General features: G+C 38.9%; 2 protein-coding genes across 2 annotated transcripts in view; one reads left to right on the top strand and one right to left on the bottom strand.

Moving 5' to 3' along the window:
- LOC110051976 (heterogeneous nuclear ribonucleoprotein L-like) overlaps positions 1-13769 on the top strand; it is a 32148-nt gene extending 18379 nt beyond the window's left edge. The window contains exons 10-22 of the mRNA XM_089279353.1: positions 486-539; positions 1187-1255; positions 1627-1698; positions 1869-1925; positions 2578-2730; positions 3300-3400; positions 4947-5068; positions 5755-5862; positions 6218-6246; positions 6858-6931; positions 7602-7656; positions 8286-8384; positions 9034-13769. Coding sequence (XP_089135479.1) covers positions 486-539; positions 1187-1255; positions 1627-1698; positions 1869-1925; positions 2578-2730; positions 3300-3400; positions 4947-5068; positions 5755-5862; positions 6218-6246; positions 6858-6931; positions 7602-7656; positions 8286-8384; positions 9034-9299 — 1259 coding nt within the window. The 3' untranslated portion in view covers positions 9300-13769. The remainder of the gene's footprint in view (positions 1-485; positions 540-1186; positions 1256-1626; positions 1699-1868; positions 1926-2577; positions 2731-3299; positions 3401-4946; positions 5069-5754; positions 5863-6217; positions 6247-6857; positions 6932-7601; positions 7657-8285; positions 8385-9033) is intronic.
- Positions 13770-14309: 540 nt separating this feature from the next.
- On the bottom strand, positions 14310-17646 carry LOC149096953 (E3 ubiquitin-protein ligase TRIM45-like). The gene has a single exon (XM_089279354.1). It carries the CDS (start codon positions 17546-17548, stop codon positions 15332-15334), a length of 2217 nt encoding a protein of 738 aa, XP_089135480.1. The 5' UTR covers positions 17549-17646; the 3' UTR covers positions 14310-15331.
- Positions 17647-18537: the final 891 nt, after the last annotated feature.

Raw genomic sequence — 18537 nt, 5'->3', positions numbered from 1 at the left:
ACCTTTTTCCAGTTGTAGGGTAATAAAGAGCATCAGTATCACCCAACTTAAGTGGACTAACGCAGATTCTGCATTTTAATTGGCTACTCTAATAGAGGTCCTCGAGTAGAGAAATTGGTGCAATCGAGCATGACGCTTTCTTTCGTTTTGTTCCCAAATAAATATTTCTTCAACTTGCATTTGCTAACTTTATTATTGCCTTTTCTGTCCGACTAGTTGGGTGATACTAAAAAAATTAGACCTGTAGCCCTTGCAGGCTATGGGTCTAATTGTTAAATAGTGCAAAACCCCACATCAAAGAAATATCAAGAAAACCCTATGCATTGTAATTTGTTGTAACTCAAGCTTTCACCACACCTGATGTTTCTTTTGCTTATAAATGCGTGGTTAGAGATTTAAATACACTCTGCTCTAACTTGAGAGGTGGCACATTCATCTGTAATTATGATACTAAAGATGTATTGATTATTTTTTTAATTTTGCAGGGATTCCAAGTAAGACAGCTCTTTTGGGTTCTGGCCTTTTGTCTGCAATATCAGGTTAGTTTTAATTTATTTCTACTTTGTCCTAACTGGTATACATACAGAGAGGCTCTGTTAGTGTACATATTGGACAACATGACTTATGACACAACTTATAACAGCAATTTGAGGACCATTCAAATTGCAACATGACTAGTTTTGAGATTCAGACTAGAGATTAGCAATACTTTTAGCTACCACGCAGTCATTTGAATCACTGCACATTCACATAAGTAGAAATGCGCATCAGCCAACTGCTTGGGCTATGCAAGGGAAAATTCTGAGGAGTTACCTACACAGGGCTCAAAGAAAGTGCCATCAGGTCGTCCAGGACAAGTAGATTTTCCTGCTGGTCAATTACCTTTTCATTCTCATTTGCCTGATGGGCAAAGACCCAGGCAAGTCCTCTACCAACTAAACCAAAAGAAATGTCAACTACGTCTTGCCCAGGGCAAGCATAGTTTGAGAGCTGCTTGTCTGAAGGGCAAGCTGGAATTCACGTTTTTCAAGCCCTGCCACAGTTGACTAGCATCCCATGCTCAGCGAGTTAAGCCCCAGCATTCACAAGCCCATTTTCTTAACTTGATGTCTCTCTGTAAGGTTAATACATAAATATGTATGTAGTAATAAACAAAACTAATTAAAACCAAATTGATTGATTCCAGGAAATGATGCAAGTGAATCACAGTTGTCAAGCTCACCACCTAACAACATTTCCCTAAATGGAAATATGAGTGAGTATTTAACAAAAGTGGAACAACAACAAATTATTAATGCTATGCAATGATCATGTTATTGTTTTCTTTTGCAATGCCCTCATTTCATATTGTGAATCCAAAAGACTGAACATGGTAGTTATGTGAGATCAAACGATATTGTGGACTGAGGGAACACTGATCAGTTGTGAGGAGAATTAAAAGTCCCAGTAAATGCTATCGATTGATCTGCAATCTGAGCTGTTGCAGCTAAACTTACTAGCATTTGAAAGTCGAATCAAGATATTTGTGTTTCTTGGATTTACACAGTGGAAGTTTGTATCTTGTGGTTAACCTTGAGTATACAGTGATTTTGCTCATGCTTAATTAATTGAATCCATCTCTGTTAGATGTGAATGGATCATCAATTCCCATCAGTAATGAGGCCATTGCAAGAGCAGCACAGTTTCCTACAGTGCAGAGTAAGTGTTTGCTCTGTGCTATATATAATTTTAGCTTGAACATTCTTGAAACGAGTGGAATCTCATGATCAGACACTCGAAAGTGCTCTGACTATGTCAATATGTATAAGTTTGTTGTCACAATTTTGTTGAACACTGAATGATGCGCCAACTTTCTGTTTGTTTTTCAGGTATTCTAGCTAAGGTTGCATCTCTCCATGGTAACCCACCAAAGAGTCCAACATCAGGTATGGAAATGGCACCCTACATTGATAGTCAATTTCAGAATGACTTCAACTTCTGTCAAAGGGGAGGGATGACTTTGGGACCATTAACTTACTTGACCAACAAATATAAACAAATTTGCAACAATTGCTTGTGTGGTCTAGTGGAGATGAAGCTCGACTACAAAGTCAGATTTTCAAACCCATGGGTCAGAGTACAAAATTTAAAAAAGGCTTTGGGTGGGGCGGGGGGGGGGGGTAGGGTTAGGCTAGGTGGTGTTGATATGGAATTCTGGCAGGGTAGGGTAGGGTTAGGTACTGTGGGGGTGAGGGTGTGTTTGGTTTTAAAAAACCCCCATTAAAGTGAAAAATTAAATAAACTGGTGTGAAAAATTTATCCTGGGTTGAAGCAAATTCATCTAGGTTGAAATCATTCTGACTTAAAGAACAAATTGACCAACAATGGGACCCCCTACCTTGCTTCTCTGAGTTTTATTGAGTGAAAAAGATTTTATTTTCACCTAGAAACAACTGCAGTCACTATTGTTTGACACTAAGTCAAGAACAGTACATTGGTTGTTGCCCACAACACGTATTTGCCACTTAGGGTAGTACTAATAATGATATTTAAAGCCAGGTTTATTTTTAAAAACGTTTTTGCCTTCATTATCAACAGGTAGTAGCTCTCCAGTGGAGAATGTTGTCAAAAAACTTGGTATTCTGGGAAGCTCACCCTACCAGCTGCCGCAGAGTGGACTGTTGGGTGCCTTACCTGGGCTGTCTCAGCAACAGCAGCAGATGAATGGCATTTCCCATGCTCTGAATGCAGGTTAGTGTTGGGGTTGGTGGGCACTCTCATATAAAAAGCACTGGGTTGCTCATCGAAAACAACCCCTAAGAGGTTCCAAGACCCTGTTTTGTGGGTGTGGCTTGAAATGTTTTTTACCCAAAAGAGGTACTAATTCTAAACCAACACATTAACTGACACCCTTATTGTGTAAAATAGTGATAAAAATTGCTTCAAATACCGTCTACTTAAATATCTCCTGTAATATTTTTTTTTCGGCTGAATACCCTAAAAGGTATTGCAAAAGCTCCCACCTTAAGAGGCACCAAAACCCCTTTTAATGCCTTAAAGATACGACGAGCGACCCTGTCCTCCCCGTCGGGGAATTTACCAGCAAGACGTTCTCCTATTTACAGAATTTACAGGATTGTGCCATTATGCCATGCGTTTTGGGGGCAAGCCTAGCTTATTGTTTTGCTCCGGGCTGATGTCAAGAAGCAAAAATCAAAAGGGGAAAAACTTGCCAATCCATAGATGGACGGTTTGTAAATTGTAAGCTTTATCCACTGATCTGTGTGCTTGTTGACAGTAATGTTTTTCGTGGTGTGTAGGGGGCACCGGTTGTGTGTTGATGGTTTATGGACTGAATGCAGAGAAGATGAACTGTGATAGGATTTTCAACTTGTTTTGCCTGTATGGTAACGTTGTCAAGGTAGGTAGTCTGAATTTTAAGATCACTTCATCGTCATTTCATCAAAATCATTTTATGATTAAAGGGTTTAAATAAGTGAGTTCGTTTGTCTGTGCAAGATGGCTGTAACGTTAAAGTGTGTGGATGAAACCTTAGTGCACGCCCATTCAAATGACAGCTTTTGTACAGTATTTTTATGTGGCGCCGAATGAACGAAGTTGATTAAAGTGGTTTTGACGGTTAGGTCTGGAAATAACTTGCTGTGCAACCTTTTAAATAGAAGCTGTACAGGAAAATTTTTGTGGCTCTGTGGTGATTATGCTACATCGTGTGGTTCTAACTCGTGTGTGTGAATGAAACCCTAGTGAGTGACCTTTCAGCTGAAATCTGTTGAGCAAGACTTTCGTCGGTGATGCTGTTTGTTTTGCTGGACAAGAAGGGTCGAACTTTCCTTTAACCATTCAAACTAATGAAAGTTATTAATGAGTAGTAATTTCATGCGGCACTGTTATTTATCCTGTACAGGGTGGTTCTAAATTTTAAAATAAGTGTGTAGTCTATGACTATACAAATGAAAGCTACTGAGCAGTACGTTTGTAATATTGTCACACCCACCCGTTAATTTTGGCGCAATTTTATTGGTTACTTACGTCACGTGGTGAAAACTCACAGGACAGTTATCACGCAATAACCCCCGCTTGCGTCGATTCATTTTTGCTCCGATTGCTTCCGTCGAAAAGAAACACAGTCAGCACAAGACTTTCAAATTTTCCTTTCTCTTATTTTACATGGAAGGAAACCAAACTCGTTTTGTTGAGTCTATATTAAATAGCTGGTCGCAAATGCTGTTCCGGAAAGTACATCAAGTTTTTCAGTTCTTGGTCTAAGGGGCGTTACGAGAGTTAATTTCACATGACAGCTTGTCATGTTTTGGTCCAATCACAGTGGAAATAAAGTTAGTTAAACCAATCAAATGTACTTGCTTGCTTAAGTCAATCACGTGCATTCGCCATCACACCACTGGCTCTTTTACCATGTTTACGAGCGGTTTAATTGCGATATGAAAATTAATGGGAGGGTTATAAAATAAATAAACCCCTTTCTGGCTTCCGGTATGTCGGCTGATAATGTCCCTGGCTGAGAGATTGTCCTCAAAATTTCACATTTGCCCTCGATTCCTCGAAGCTTCGCTTCTCGGCCAAATGTTCATTTTTCGGACAATCTCTCATCCGCGGACACTATCAGCCAACATACCAGCCGCCTGAAGGGGTTTATTTACTAATTATACTGTAGAGGGTGGTTCTAAATTTTCAATATGTAGAAGAAACCTTAGTGTGTGACAATTCAAATGAAAATTTTTTAGTAGCATTTTCATATGATTCTGTTTAGATTCTCAATTTTGCTGAGTTGATGATTTTGAAAGTTTGTCTCTTTTGGGCTTTGTCATTGTTTGAAGGTAAATGGGCAAAAGCATTTTTCTTGGGAAAATATATTTTGTCATTTACCAAGAAGAATGTGGCCTATTTCTGATTTTATTGTTGCTAAGCCGGAGTTGTTATTGTCCCAGGTGAAGTTCCTCACAAACAAGCTTGGCGCTGCCATGGTACAAATGTCAGATAAAGTCGCTTCTGAGATGATCATCAGGAACTTGAGTGGCGCCATTCTCTTTGATTCCAAGATAAACATCATGTAAGTTTGTGTTGAACTGCGCACTCCATGAGCGGAAAATAGCGACCTGTCGTCGTCTTGCATCGTAAGCTTTCGAACTAGTTTTGAGGCATTGTCAAATGAACATAGAATTCGTGTACTCTCTGCACCGGGCATGCCCTCGATTTAATTTTCACGTTACTTTCGCTAAAGTGACTTTTTAACGAGTGAAAGAACGATTAAGTTTTGGTAGTTTTCAGAATGTTTAATGTTCCAAAATCATGGGACTGTTGTAAAACAAAGCCCAACAATAACACAGAGCAGGTTACCACGCCTGCAAATATCTCCCCGGTTGTAAACCAGTCCCAACTCGAAACGACAACATGTGGCTAGTAGAAAGAGCGGGAAAACGCGCTTCATCGAAGCTAATCACATCTCGAAACGGAAACACGTGACTGGTTAAAAGAACGGGAAAACGCGCTTTATGTGAACCGCGTTTCTCTTTGGTTTTGCCTGTCATTGGCCGGAAAAGCGACAGCTTTGCCGTGATTGGTTAATCATAGATGAGCTCAAAATTTATTCTTACGATATCAGCACTCTGGCTACGCAACAAGTTATATGAGAAACGTGAAAAGAAAAAAAATTAGGGAACTAACAGAAGAAGTATGCTAATTAAAGAATATGCCAGTGAAGAATTACTGTTCGAGTAACAATCGCTTTCCTCGCAGGTTTTCCAAGCACCCGTTCATAGCAGATTCCTCGGTAGTCACAGCTTTACCCGATGGCTCGCCGTCGTCTATGAACTTTGCTGACAACAGAAACAACCGCTTCAAGTAGTAAGTTCAAAGAAATTTGTTGCTTGAATCAAAGTAGGTTTGTTTCGTAAGAAAAAGCTTTCTTTTGCGTCTTTCTATCCGAGAAGGAATGGTGTTGTTTTGTTTTATAGACGTTATTTTTACGTGCACAACAGATATTGACTTTTAACTTTGTCACCAACTCATTGTGAACAGATATGTAAACAGGAGTTGGTCTCTACAGATGTTGACTAAAAGTGCTATTATTTCAGTGTTACTGTTATAAGCCAAAGAGCATTTAAAGAGATTTCGTAAGATAATAAACATATGAAGACATTTTGTAAGGTTTGGCTGATTGTAATGCGTTTGTTTTCATGGTTTCTGTTTTTTTGTGTAGTCTTCCAGAAGGTCAAAGTCTCAAGAACAGTATCCTTTACAAAATTCCAGACACGTTCTTTGTAAACTATTTACCGTTCGTTCTTTGTGGCTCGACAAACATCTCTCTAATCCTCTGTTTGATTTGACGCGTCAAAATCTTACAGCGCGTGTCATGAGAGCGAATGCGTGAGCAATGCAACATGCATTGGTCAGGAATTTATGCATCCCATGTAATAGATTTTGATTGGTCAGATCAAAGATACCCATCAAAAAGTTTAAATTAATCACAAGTTGGTTGTTTGTTTTCAGCAATATGGTGGAAGGTTGTTTAATTTATGTTTCAGGTGAACACTGCGAACAGTTACTCTCTTTTTCTTAAAACGTTTAGAGAAAACATATGCTGCTTTCAGTCTAGTTATATTTTTAAGGAGTATAGACGGGAGCAACTTGGAGTGGAAGTAACAGTTAGCTGTTCGGTGGTAATCCCGATCTTTACTTTCGCAGTTGTGCAATTCGTACGAGTTAAAAGCTCCCTTCAACTCCTATTCATCCTGTTAAGGCTAAAAGGGCATTGGATTCTTGCGTAGTTATTGTGAGATATGAGGAGGCCTTGTTCAGGCATCAAAGCTTTGTACGTAAATTTCTTAATAAACTGTCAGGATACCAACCGCCAACAAGAATGCTTCATTTCTTTAATGCTCCGCCAAACTGCACTGTGGAAACACTCAAGGAGGTCAGTGATTTTGTCTGAATTGAACTTTATTTGTTAGACTTTTTTTGTTTGGTTGATAGGACTTTGTTCGACTTATAACTGATCTTGCGTGAGCCAGTAGTGAGTACTAACCTTGCAACAGGATCTTTGCTTGAGAATTAAATAAGTGGATGGAGAAAGGCAAAGTCCATGCCAATCTCGCTTGCATTGTTAGTGTCTCTTGGCCAGCAGGTGCTGTATTCGTCGTGGCTTCAGACGCGTAGAAAAAATACATTTCTTACACGTTTGAACAACTGCCAAGTGACAGTTCTCCTTTAATTTAAAGCTCCAGACCAAGATCTGTGGCTTAATGTAACCATTTCTTGAACTTGCATGGTGTCTTGAACACGTGGGAACTAGTAGCTTGCCTTGTACTGGTCTCAAGTATAAATTCACTAGCGTTCTATCACGAGTGCCGTTCTACCTTTGTAGATAGTGAGTAGCCTAGCAGTGGGCGCTTGTTAACAAAATGGTCGCCGCTTCTTTGCGTTTTCCAAGTATCTGTAAAGAGGATTAAGATGAAGTTTTGAACGACTAGTGATTTATACTAAAACAATTAGGTTATTCAGTCCAATTTCTATGCGTGATAAAAATCTTGAGTTGATAATCTAATTGTTAAATATAAAGCGAGTTGTTTTGTATTTCGTTTTAGGTCTTTATTGCAGCTGGCTCTTTGTCTCCTCTTAAAGGAACGTTCTTTTCAAAAGGTGAGGCTTTGTATGTTTTTGGCGTGTCATGTGCCGTGTGTAGTGAAGTTTCTGTGTCATTACTTTGCATGGTTTTGGGGTAGTGAAGTTTCTTTGTCATTACTTTGCATGGTTTTGGGGTGTCGAGGGAGAGAAATTATCAAAAAATGAAATTACGTTGACCTTATGCTAGTATGTTAAACGCAGAGTCGAGCGGTCCGTGTTCGAGCTATGGATGAGGTCATTGTGTTGTGTTCTTGGGCAAGACACTTTACTCTACATACATATACATACATACATATACTTTTTGTTGAGGCAGGTTGGTTTAAGGCAACCTAAAGGCTGGTGGGGACCTGCCAGAAACTTCATTTAAAAACTATTTACTTAATTAAAAACTCTCACAGTACCTCTCTCCACCCAGGAGTATAAATGGATACTGGTGAATTGTTTGGGCAACCTGACAGAATGCTGTGCAGTAGCCTGTCATGGACTAGCTTCCCATCCAGGGGGGCTGGGGAGAAATACTCCTAGTTGCCTCAACAGTCATGTGAATTCTCCTATAACTAGGACGGGACATTTGCTTTGACCTTGTTTTTAAAATGACCGAATTTTCTCTGTTAAAAGAATCATTTCCTTTTTTTCAATTTTAGCCAATGCCAAGTCATCAGCAGGATTACTTGAGATGCCAGACATTCGTTCAGCTATGGAGGCGCTTACACTCACAAATCACTTTACCATCAATCCGCCAGGTAATCAACTGAAGCTGTATTGTTGTATGTATTGATACCTTAGAGGCTTATTTTCGTTCAAAATACTTTTTAGTGGGCTTTGGGTGGGGTCAAGTGGGTCCAGGAGGGGAAGAGAGGGGCTTAATCATAGCAGGAATTGTACGTTCTTGAAATGATTGGTTGTATTTGGAGGGAATTTTGCGCGATTATTTGGAAAGTGGTCTTAAAAGAGAACTCTAAAGCCAGCAAAACTAGAAGAAGGTGCACCTCTCTGAACATCAACAGTAAGGTTCCTTATAATCTGAAGTAGATTGTTCTTTCAGAGATAATGGCAATTCTCTACCATCCAATTCCCCATAATTCATTCTTCACCCCCTACCCGCCAAATTTTCCATAAACTATTATGTTTTAATGCTCTTGGGAGGTCTGCATGTTCCCGAGAGCATTTTACAACAATAGTTTATGCAAAATTTGGAGGGCAAACAGAGTGAATTATGTGGAATTAGAAAATAGAGAATTGACATCAGTTCTGAAAGAACAATCTACTTATATTTTGGGAGGGGCTATTATCGAAAGGTTTTGGGTATTTTCAAATATGGTGGGCTTAGGGAAGCATCTTTGGGAAGGTTTATCACAAGTACGTTTGGTAACTCATGTTTATTTTCGTCAGGAGGAGGTTCCTATACCCTGAAGCTAGCCTTCTCCCCAAGCTCCTCAATATCTCCTACGGCTCCAACCGTTGCTCCCGCTGTTGCCGCAGCAGCGGTTGCCGTCAGCAATGGTGCCAATCCTTTGGGTCCCATTGGCTCCCCTGTGCACCCAAGATGCATGGCGGGAAGTCCTATCAGTATTGTGACCAACGGCGTCAAGGAATTGAACGGCGACGCGGAAAGGAATGGGCTGAGTCCGGAGCACCTGACTGGTTCCAGTCCCTAGGGAGGGAGAGTAGTACAAAGTTTGAGCCAAAGGTGAACAGTTACAGCAGTCACATAAAAGAATGGAAAATACTTCAAGTAATTACAGGGATAATGACACCACTGGAAAGCAATCTTCCAGGTGATGAATATTACTTAATAACAAAAATTTAGTGTCATCTTGACGCTGTATAGCAGAATAAACTAGTTTATTATTAGGTCGTTGTAAAAATCGTGAAAGGTTGTACCCACCATTCACCGAATCTGTTAGGTTTTTGCTCTTTCGTAACAATTTATATTAAGCATGCATGGAAATACCAGCGGCAAAGTTAGTTTGTGCACTTTTCAGGTTCATGCTTGGGGTTTTAATAGTTTGGTTAGGTTAATGGTATTTCAAGTTAGCTTAGGTAAACTTTTCCAGTTTCCTTCGTTAGATTAAGAATTTTAGTACATTCCCCCGAAGAAATGTGGGCCTGGGTACGAGCGAGCGGTAATTAAATTAAAGTTGAGCAGCAAAATGTCTGCAAAAAATATATAGATATATATAAATATGTATAACACGGATTAGAGTAATTTTTCGAAACTCGAATGTGCAGTGAGTCTAAACTGAGATTCTTTCGTTAACGTAAAACGGATTTTTTTTTCCTACATCATAGTCAGTTATTATTAATTCATAAGTCGCAGAGTGAAGTCAAACTTCAGGATCTCCCGACAAATTGTTATCGTTAAAAACGCCATGCCATAAACGATTTTGTTCACTTAATTTACATTTTTCGGCGAAGTCCGTCGTAATCTTTTTGAATGACTGACTGGTGTTTGACAGCTTTTCGTAGAACTTTCTGTTGATTTTGTTGAAACTCCTTGGCCAGTAATAGAGCTGACAACCACACGTGCTGTGAAATTTTGTTTGGTAATCTCGGATCTACATCTTTTTGAAGAATTTAGTGACGTGATTTGAAATCTCTGCTTTTCACGAAATTCCTACATTTGGAGTGATTCTTGACTTAGTTTTCAACTGGCCAGGGAGTTTGAAAATCAACATTAAGATTTTACAAAAGCGTTAATAATTAAAAAAAAAAATGTTTTCAAGTGATAGAAGACGGCGCATTCGACTGTAAAAAAAGAAGAAATCTTACATAAAACGCAGTTGTCCTCACTTATTTTACATTTAACTCAAATTCGTTCTAAAGTAAATTTTCTTGTTTTGCCATTGGTTTCAAAACACACCAAGTCGTATTTATAAATTAAATCAGGATGTTTTCCGCAGCTTACGCACCTCTTTGTTTAATTCTTTTATCCTGTTGTCAAGGTGTATTTTCTCCTAACATATCTCCATACATTTTTCATAGCATTAGTTGGGAGAATATGTTTGGCTATAATGGCAATCGATATCGTTCTCTTTAGTGATCAAGTCCTGAATTCTCGTCACATGAATGCTTGATTTTGTATTGTTATTTTAATGAGAAATCGTATGTTGATCACTCTTAGAGGTTCAAGGTTAATTTAAGGAGTTAATGCCATGCGGTATTGAAAGCTCTGTTTCACTGAACGTTTAAAACTCAAATTATTTTTATCACAGTTTAAAAGATATTTTTCTTCGTTTTTCTTGACATTAATTTTTTGTAGTTTCACTTGTGTTTTGACGTTTTATGGAACGGAGCTTGAAAGAAGTACAAGAATAATCGCACAATGTTTGTGAGGTTCATTCCTCTGCAGTTTGACGGCGCTGTCCTGGCAGGAAACGCGAGGAAAAAGCTGCTACATTGTATCATAATTATATATTCGCATTCGCAGATTTTACGAATGAAATTTCTGAAAAATTGATATCTATAATCGTGTTTTTATATTTGATTGATTGATTTTCTGGAATAATTTTTTGATGGAAAGAAATATGTTAATGAATTAATTTTTTTCTGTGTTTCCTCGCCACCGGGTCGCCTTGGAACTGCATTTTGTCACTTATATGTCGAAAAATTAAGAATACACAACATATACAAAAAAAATGCGGCTTATCTTCCCAAGGAAAAGGATATACAGTTCTGCTGGGAATGGCAAAATAATTATTCCAATTTAAAAAGAAAGATTCAGAATCTAGGAAATATTTCAAATCTAATACACACGTGCGATGGAACGCAAAACAGAGACATATATATAGAAATGTTAATTTGTTCTTGCGGACTTGTTTCACCAGTCCAAAATACATAATTTTTAAATGGAATTAACTTAATTGCAAGGTCAGGCAAAGAGGTTTTTTAATATAAAACGTGCACATGTTGAATTTCTCATAGGATCATCAAGTTACAGTAACGTTGTAAATATTATAGGTTATAGAATTTAAGAAAAAACAAAATCATTATCCCAGTTTAACACCTCATAGTAGAAAAATTATATGAAGTTAAAATTTGCCAAAAACATATTTTAGTGGAATTTGGTAAAACAATTGTTATTTGATCCATTTATATTCAAAGATAAGTACAAACCGCCGAAGAATCTTCGCAAGACACCGGCAACGAATATTAAATGTACTTTTGTTCAATTTTGTTTTCCTAGCGTAGCATATATTTGAAAGACTGCTTTTCAGTCGCTGCCTTAAGTTTGGTTCACTTGTGTTCTATTCTCAATCGTCATACGCACTAAAATTTTATTCTATATTATACACTATATACACTTCGATTGCTTGTTTGTTTTTTAAAGCTTTTGGTAGGAATTTTTCCGGCAGTTTCATGCAAATTTAAATTACTGTTAGTGGGTTTTCAAGTTTTGGAGAATATTTTTGGAGGTAAATGCGATAGAACCTCATGGTTTGTTGACAACTTCACTTCTAACTTTGTCGTGATTCAATGCGTTATAGGTTTCCGTTTGTCGTAAATTTAAGTTTTTGTTTTCATTTAAGTAAAACGCTTTGCATTTTCGGCGTTGGGGTTTATGAAATTTGCTTCTGTATTCGTTATTGCGTTACAATTCGTTTGTTTCTTTTCATGATTCTACCTGTTTTATTGTACTCATGGTGGTTTTTCAACGGGTTAATACTGAAAACAGTTGTTCTGGACGTAAGAAGTGCAGCGAACTAATAAGAACTCGAAACAGGATCACGTGACCTGTGATAAGCGCGGGAATGTCGCGTAAGCTTAATCCGTGTTGATTGGTTTAAGCGCGTTGCACAAGTTTTAGGGACCAATCATATAGCTCAGAAAATGTTAAACCACGTGATTGCTTACAAACGTCATCAGAATAGCACTCTGTCGGTCCGCAAAGCAAGTTATTACGAATATTTGTTTTCGTTAATACTGGAAATAGTTTTCCAGGTCTGGTCTTCAGGGTTGTCAAATTAAAGACGAGGTGTTGTCTTAAAGACTGTTAGAAATGAGGCTTTTCCTCCTTAAAACTCAAGAAAGTGAAACCCTCTATAGTTAGGTTCTTGTTCAAATAAAACCTGTCGCCGGAGGGCTGCATCTCTTATTGTTAGAAGGCTTGTAGTGTTTTGAACGAATAGTTATCTGAATCTGGTGTCAAAAACACCGTTTTGCGCTGTAACAAAAATGGAAAAGTGTGCACCCGCGCAGATATGGGAGTATCAGTGAGAGAAATGTGTCGTTTGGCAATTTATATGTGATATGGTTGACTCGTGGCGCTGGTCGCTATAAGTATTTGAATTCTGAGTTAGTGGCTTGTAAAAATATCACAGATCGTCAAGTTTAGACAAGCAAATAGGAACGACTCTTTGATCTTGATTTGTGTCAGTTACCTTCGGAGCCACTCAAAGCGAAGTAACGCAATGCACCGGGAGTGTTGCGTGACCTTGGCCCGAGCGGCTGCAAAGGAAACGATTTATGTGAGCTACCAGGTAAAATAGTTATTTTTCTTGATTTGCTGGACTAGGGTCTTTTCCCTGAAGTTCCGAACCTTTGCGCGAGGTTTGTTATCTCTGTGGTGCAGGCCGCTCACTTTTCCATTTTGTTTTTTTTCTTTGTTGTTACTGATACTGGTTCTAAAGATAGGTGTAGTGTAACTAGAATTTGGTCGGGGTGTCTTTATGCAGAATCATCTTGATACTTTTCAAAGGACTTGCTTTCGATCTTGCCTTTTCGACTGATAGCAGTCTCGCGGTGAAGGCTGTGTACAATCCTTGACAAGAAATTTTTGCAACCTTCGGGAAAGCATATTTCGTGCTTCGGACAATCCTCGCGGATGGACCCGGACAGTTTCCGACTCTAATCTGGTAACAGCGTGAACACGAATTGTTTTAAATCGCGGAACGTCGTAGGAAACGTGGATGGGTGCCAAGATCGAAGCAATATTTGAAAAATGTCTCGTGTTTTCGCATGTTATGGGCACTAAGTCTTCTACTAAGAGCTTAACACGACACCGCGGGATTAATTTAAACACGACTGTGAACCAGGCTTAAGATGTTGGAATCCTACGTATGATAGTTCATCGTTATGACTGCTTTAGCGGTTTTCATGCTCAATAAAGTTCTTCTTTCAATGCATCATTTGAAGCCTCGTTTTATATGAGTTGCTGTACTCTCTTGTCACAGAAAGAGCAACCTCGTGCCCAGGATCTTCTCGGTCTCACTGTTCGAGGGCAGTTCCTCTCGAGACAAGGGGGCCGTTTCTCGAAGGTCCCAAAACGTTTTCGCACCCGGAAAGCCATAACAAAAACTTAAAACTTACATGATAACAGTGCTGTTATTTTTTATTTTTATTTTTATTTTTTATTTTTTATTTTTTATTTTTTATTTTTTATTTTTTATTTTTTATTTTTTATTTTTTATTTTTTATTTTTTATTTTTTATTTTTATTTATTTTTTTTTTTTTTTCACATATTCTTAAAATAAACAGAGGTTCCCTTCATACAAGAAGTTTCAGGTGTATACACTCCATCGTTTATAGAAACAGATGAACTAAAAATAGTTTTGAGGGCCCGAAAAGTTTCCGGGGCTTTCGAGAAACGGGCCCCAGGTGCCGTTCTAGAAAGAAATATTACGAAGGCCCTGGGCACGAGATTGGCAAATCCTATAAGCTTCCAATAATTCACTAACTAACAGAGCCACTTTTTATTGACATCACATACTAGTAAAACAAATCACATCGTCAAATCTCTAGAACTACTTAAAGTAAGCGAAAGCGAAATCTGAGACTCAATACTAATGAAAGCCATTTAATATTTTTAGAGATTTTCAAAATGTAATAACAAGAGAATTGAGTTGCACGTCTAAAAGGCTGATCATCAATCATTACTACCTTTTTCCCCTTGCTTTCTCGGTAGCAAAAAGAAAGTGCAGGTTAGCTCGCCAAGTCAGACTCGCTCGTCCTTCCGGCTTTCGCTTTTAGGGAACAAAAGTTTAAACAAGTGAATTTTACAATATGAAAACGTTCATTTTTGAGTTTTTCTGACACGGAATAAAAACAATGAGTCTTTCCAGAATTACAAGAGATAACAGTTTCCTTCAGTACTTCTTACGCTACAAAGATAAATTATAAGACTATGCCTCACCTAAAGACACTAAAAAATATCACATAAATTATCAGAAATTAATTTACTGAAAACTTGATGTCACTAACGTATTGAAAGAAATGTACATTGCGAGTTCACCTAGTTTATTTTTTTCTGGGGTGGGGAAAGAGAAGAAAAACCCGCGTACCACGCTAATAGGAGTCCTTATGTCACACCTATCGACAAAAGATGCAGGTAAAAGTAACTCAGCTAACATGGTAACACTTATCCGCTATTTAAGTTTGGATTCAGTGAAACCTCTCTGCTAAAAAATTCTAAGAAGAAAGTAAGAATACGCTCGTATTTCCTTCATTGCCCGAATGTTACATTACCCCCGTCAACAAATATGTGATAACAAATCAGATACTGACAAAAACACGGATATAATTAAATACACTATTGGTCTGTTATTCACCTTTAACGCAGGTGAGGGCTAGGTTATCATAGAAACATGACGTCATATATTTAAAGACCAAATAGACACATTGTTATCTGAGAGATCGTCCGTCTTACATGTAAGACATCAAGAATTTTTCTACACACTAACGATTGAACCATCTACTTCAATATGTATACTTTCTTTTCTGTAAAACTAGTCACGATAATACTTCCGTCTGGTGCTGTTGCTATTCCCATAGGTTCTCCTAAAACAGCGTTACTTTTACCTGTGAAGCGACCGTCTAAAGAAAATTGCTGAACTCGGTTGTTTGCTTTATCACATACAAGAAGATTATTGGAACTGTCTACATGCATGAGCCTCGGCCCATTAAATTGTCCGTCTCGATTCCCTTGTTTACCAAACTTGTACAAAAAGGTTCCTGACTGATCAAAAGCTTTAACGCAGTAATTGTCTCTATCTGAAACGAAAATCATATTTTTGAAAGGAATGCAGCCAACCGGATGGTTGAGTTTCTCTGGACCATTGTCTCCAAATATGGAATGAGTTTCGCCCTCCTTGGATATCACCTGTATCCTATTATTGCCCCACTCGGCTACAACAATGCGTCCTTCATCATCCATACAAACATCCCTTGGACTCTGAAACTCTCCTTTTCCTGCACCACGTTTTCCAAAGGTTTTCACAACAGTTCCTGTCTCGATGTTTAAGTGTTGTATTCTATGATTCCCGTTGTCTGCAATTAGAACCTCGTCATTGCTGAAAAAGAAAAGGCCTTGTGGGTGCTGAAATTGTCCAGACTTTCTGCCTAGGCCACCAATTTTCCTTAAACACTTGCCTTCTTTATCAAAAACGTAAACAAAGTGTCCAAGGTTATCTGTAACAGCAATATTGCCTTCCATGTTAATAGCGATTCCATACAGCCTTTCCAGCTGGTTTTCTTGAAAGAATTTTAAGTCCAGGTTACCGACTACAACAAGCTCGCGTTCTTTCACCTGCGTATTAAAAGGACAGGTCGGAAGTTTGTCGCCATTGATCTTCACTTCAATGCTGTAAGCGCCCGGTACTATAGGAGTAAACTTCACTTGAAGATTGCCGTCTTCTGTCTCGCTAGCAATCGCATTGGTGACATCTTTAGCGGGTTCTATCACTACTCCAACTTGATCTTTAAGGTCAGCCTGGTTACTCGTCTTCCCTTCAGATGTTTTGGGGTATAACGTAAACTCTGCTTCTACACCAGCCTGAAAAGTTTGATCCAGTTCTTCAAGCCTTGATCGAGTTGCATCGGCCTTTTCGATGTCCACAGTCTCAATAAAACCCAGTTTCAAGCTTTCTGCAGGGGAAGCCGCGGAAAACTTGACGAATGCTGTCTCGCCGTGTTTTGGAACTTCAGTAACACGAAGCTCTTCAAATCTCTGCTTCAAAGTTTTCTTGTTCCTCATGATATCCGAGCTTGAGCTTCTCTGGGCCAAATTATTAGCAAACTCAACCGCTTGGTTCATTTGTTTGACCAGAGACTGTGCTTCTTGTATAGCGGAGTTAATTTTCTCGATTCGCGTTACGCGTGTCGTGTCGAGTGAGATAATGGCCTCTCGCTCGCGCTCACGAATTTCTGCGATCATCTGCTCTGCAGCTTGCGAGACTCCACGTTTAGCAGTTGCGACATTCTTTTCCAGCTCAGAAGCCGTTTCTTCAAATTGTCGAATCACTTCACCAAGCTCTCTTAACTTTTCCTTGATCATTTCAGCGCCTGACATGATGTCGGGTTTCTCGTCACGAGCTGCTTTGTCGAGCAAAACGACCTTGTGGTTTTGGTGATCCGTGACTATGCAAATTTGGCAAACACAAGCTTTACACGAGAAGCAGAAGAATCGGGTAATTTCCTTCTCGTGAAACTCCTGCGAGCAGAATGGTTGTCGCCTCAGCAACGCCTCGTAATCCTCTGCTTTAAACTCATTGACTGGTGTAACTCTGTGTCCTTCGAAAGATGCTTTCAGTACTTCATGTGCGTTGAAACAGTCTGGGCACATAAATCGTCCACAGTCAAAGCAATAGTACACCTGAGAGCTGTTCTTCCTACACTGGGAACAAGTATTGCTGCTTCCCTCGCCACTCCGTCGGACGGCAAGAAGACTCAACAGACTGTTGTGGAAAAAACTGCTCGGCAACCTGTCGAAGTTATTTCCTTCGGGTAAATCGATTTGCGCCTGACACTCTGGGCATCTGAACTTGCCTTGTCTGTGGCTCGCTCTTGCATGATTCGCCAGACACTGAAGGCAAAATGTGTGAAGACATGAGATAGTCTTGGGTTTGTTGTAGATATCGAGACAAATCGAGCAAGTAAGATGCTTCTTGAGGTTTTTCAAAAGGGACTCCATCGCGACGCGTCGCTCAGTTGACTCTCAGTTGCGAGACAATTACTTCAGATTCCGAGAAATTAGAATTGATCAACGTCACGACTGTGTCAGTATAACCAATCAGACTGTTAACAAAGAACCCTTTACTGCTGATCTGATGCGTGTAATACGATAAGTTAATGCATGACTGCTGGGTTTGTTGTTTTTTGGAGATTACGCTACATTAATCTTTAGAATTTTATCCGTTAATCTAATCAGGTTTTGACCCTAATTCATCACCAATAGGCTCTCATTTTATAAAACCACCTAATAGGCAGCGTGCTAACGTTTCTGAGGATGATAAACGAAATTTGAAGGTCTTTGTGTGGCTCGCTATATTGGCGTGTGAGGAGTTTTTCAGTTCACGAGACTGCTATGTCACATATTTGTTAGCTAATGTCACTAATTTTGGATAAGCCTGGTACTGTATGCTTTGTCTTAATTTACTCTCAAAAGGCATCTTTTCTCACGGGCGCAGTGGTTGCACTCTACGCATTGGACCCGAGTTCGATTCAGTCTATGTCGTTCTTGGCAAGGCAAATGTCATACAAAGTAGCTAGCTTACAAGCCTTGAAACCTAAAAGACAAAGAAAGAGTCTACTGTGGCGTTTTCGGCAGATACAAGCAGATACAAATGATAACAGTCCAACTTCTAATTCTTTTGAAAAATGTTCCAAGATGTTTTCCTTTAATTTCTCTATTTACTGTTTGCCTAAGTTTTTTTATCGTTCCATGTGAAACTTGAAAAATTTAAGGTGATTTCCGCAGAACATTCGAGCAATAATGGCAAAAATTAAGTTACCAAAAAAGATCATGGCATCGTAATATTTTGAATACAGTTAAGAAGAACTTATGAGGCAAAATTAAATTTGAAGTTATCCAAACACAATAACACACGCTTTAAGCATTCTTACTAGGTTTGACGTTAACTTTCTCAAGAATGCTTGAAAATTTAATCGCGGGGTCACTTA

The sequence above is a fragment of the Orbicella faveolata genome, unplaced genomic scaffold (assembly GCF_042242905.1).
Source record: "Orbicella faveolata isolate gen_17 unplaced genomic scaffold, um_ofav_v1 contig_47, whole genome shotgun sequence".
In the NCBI taxonomy this organism is placed as follows: Eukaryota; Metazoa; Cnidaria; class Anthozoa; order Scleractinia; family Merulinidae; genus Orbicella; species Orbicella faveolata.
Note: the sequence above shows the minus strand (reverse complement) of the source record. Positions and strands in the feature narration are given on the sequence as shown.

Coding starts and splice junctions, on each gene's coding strand:
- LOC149096953 (XM_089279354.1), bottom strand. CDS start 17,548: ATGGAGTCCCTTTTGAAAAACCTCAAGAAGCATCTTACTTGCTCGATT.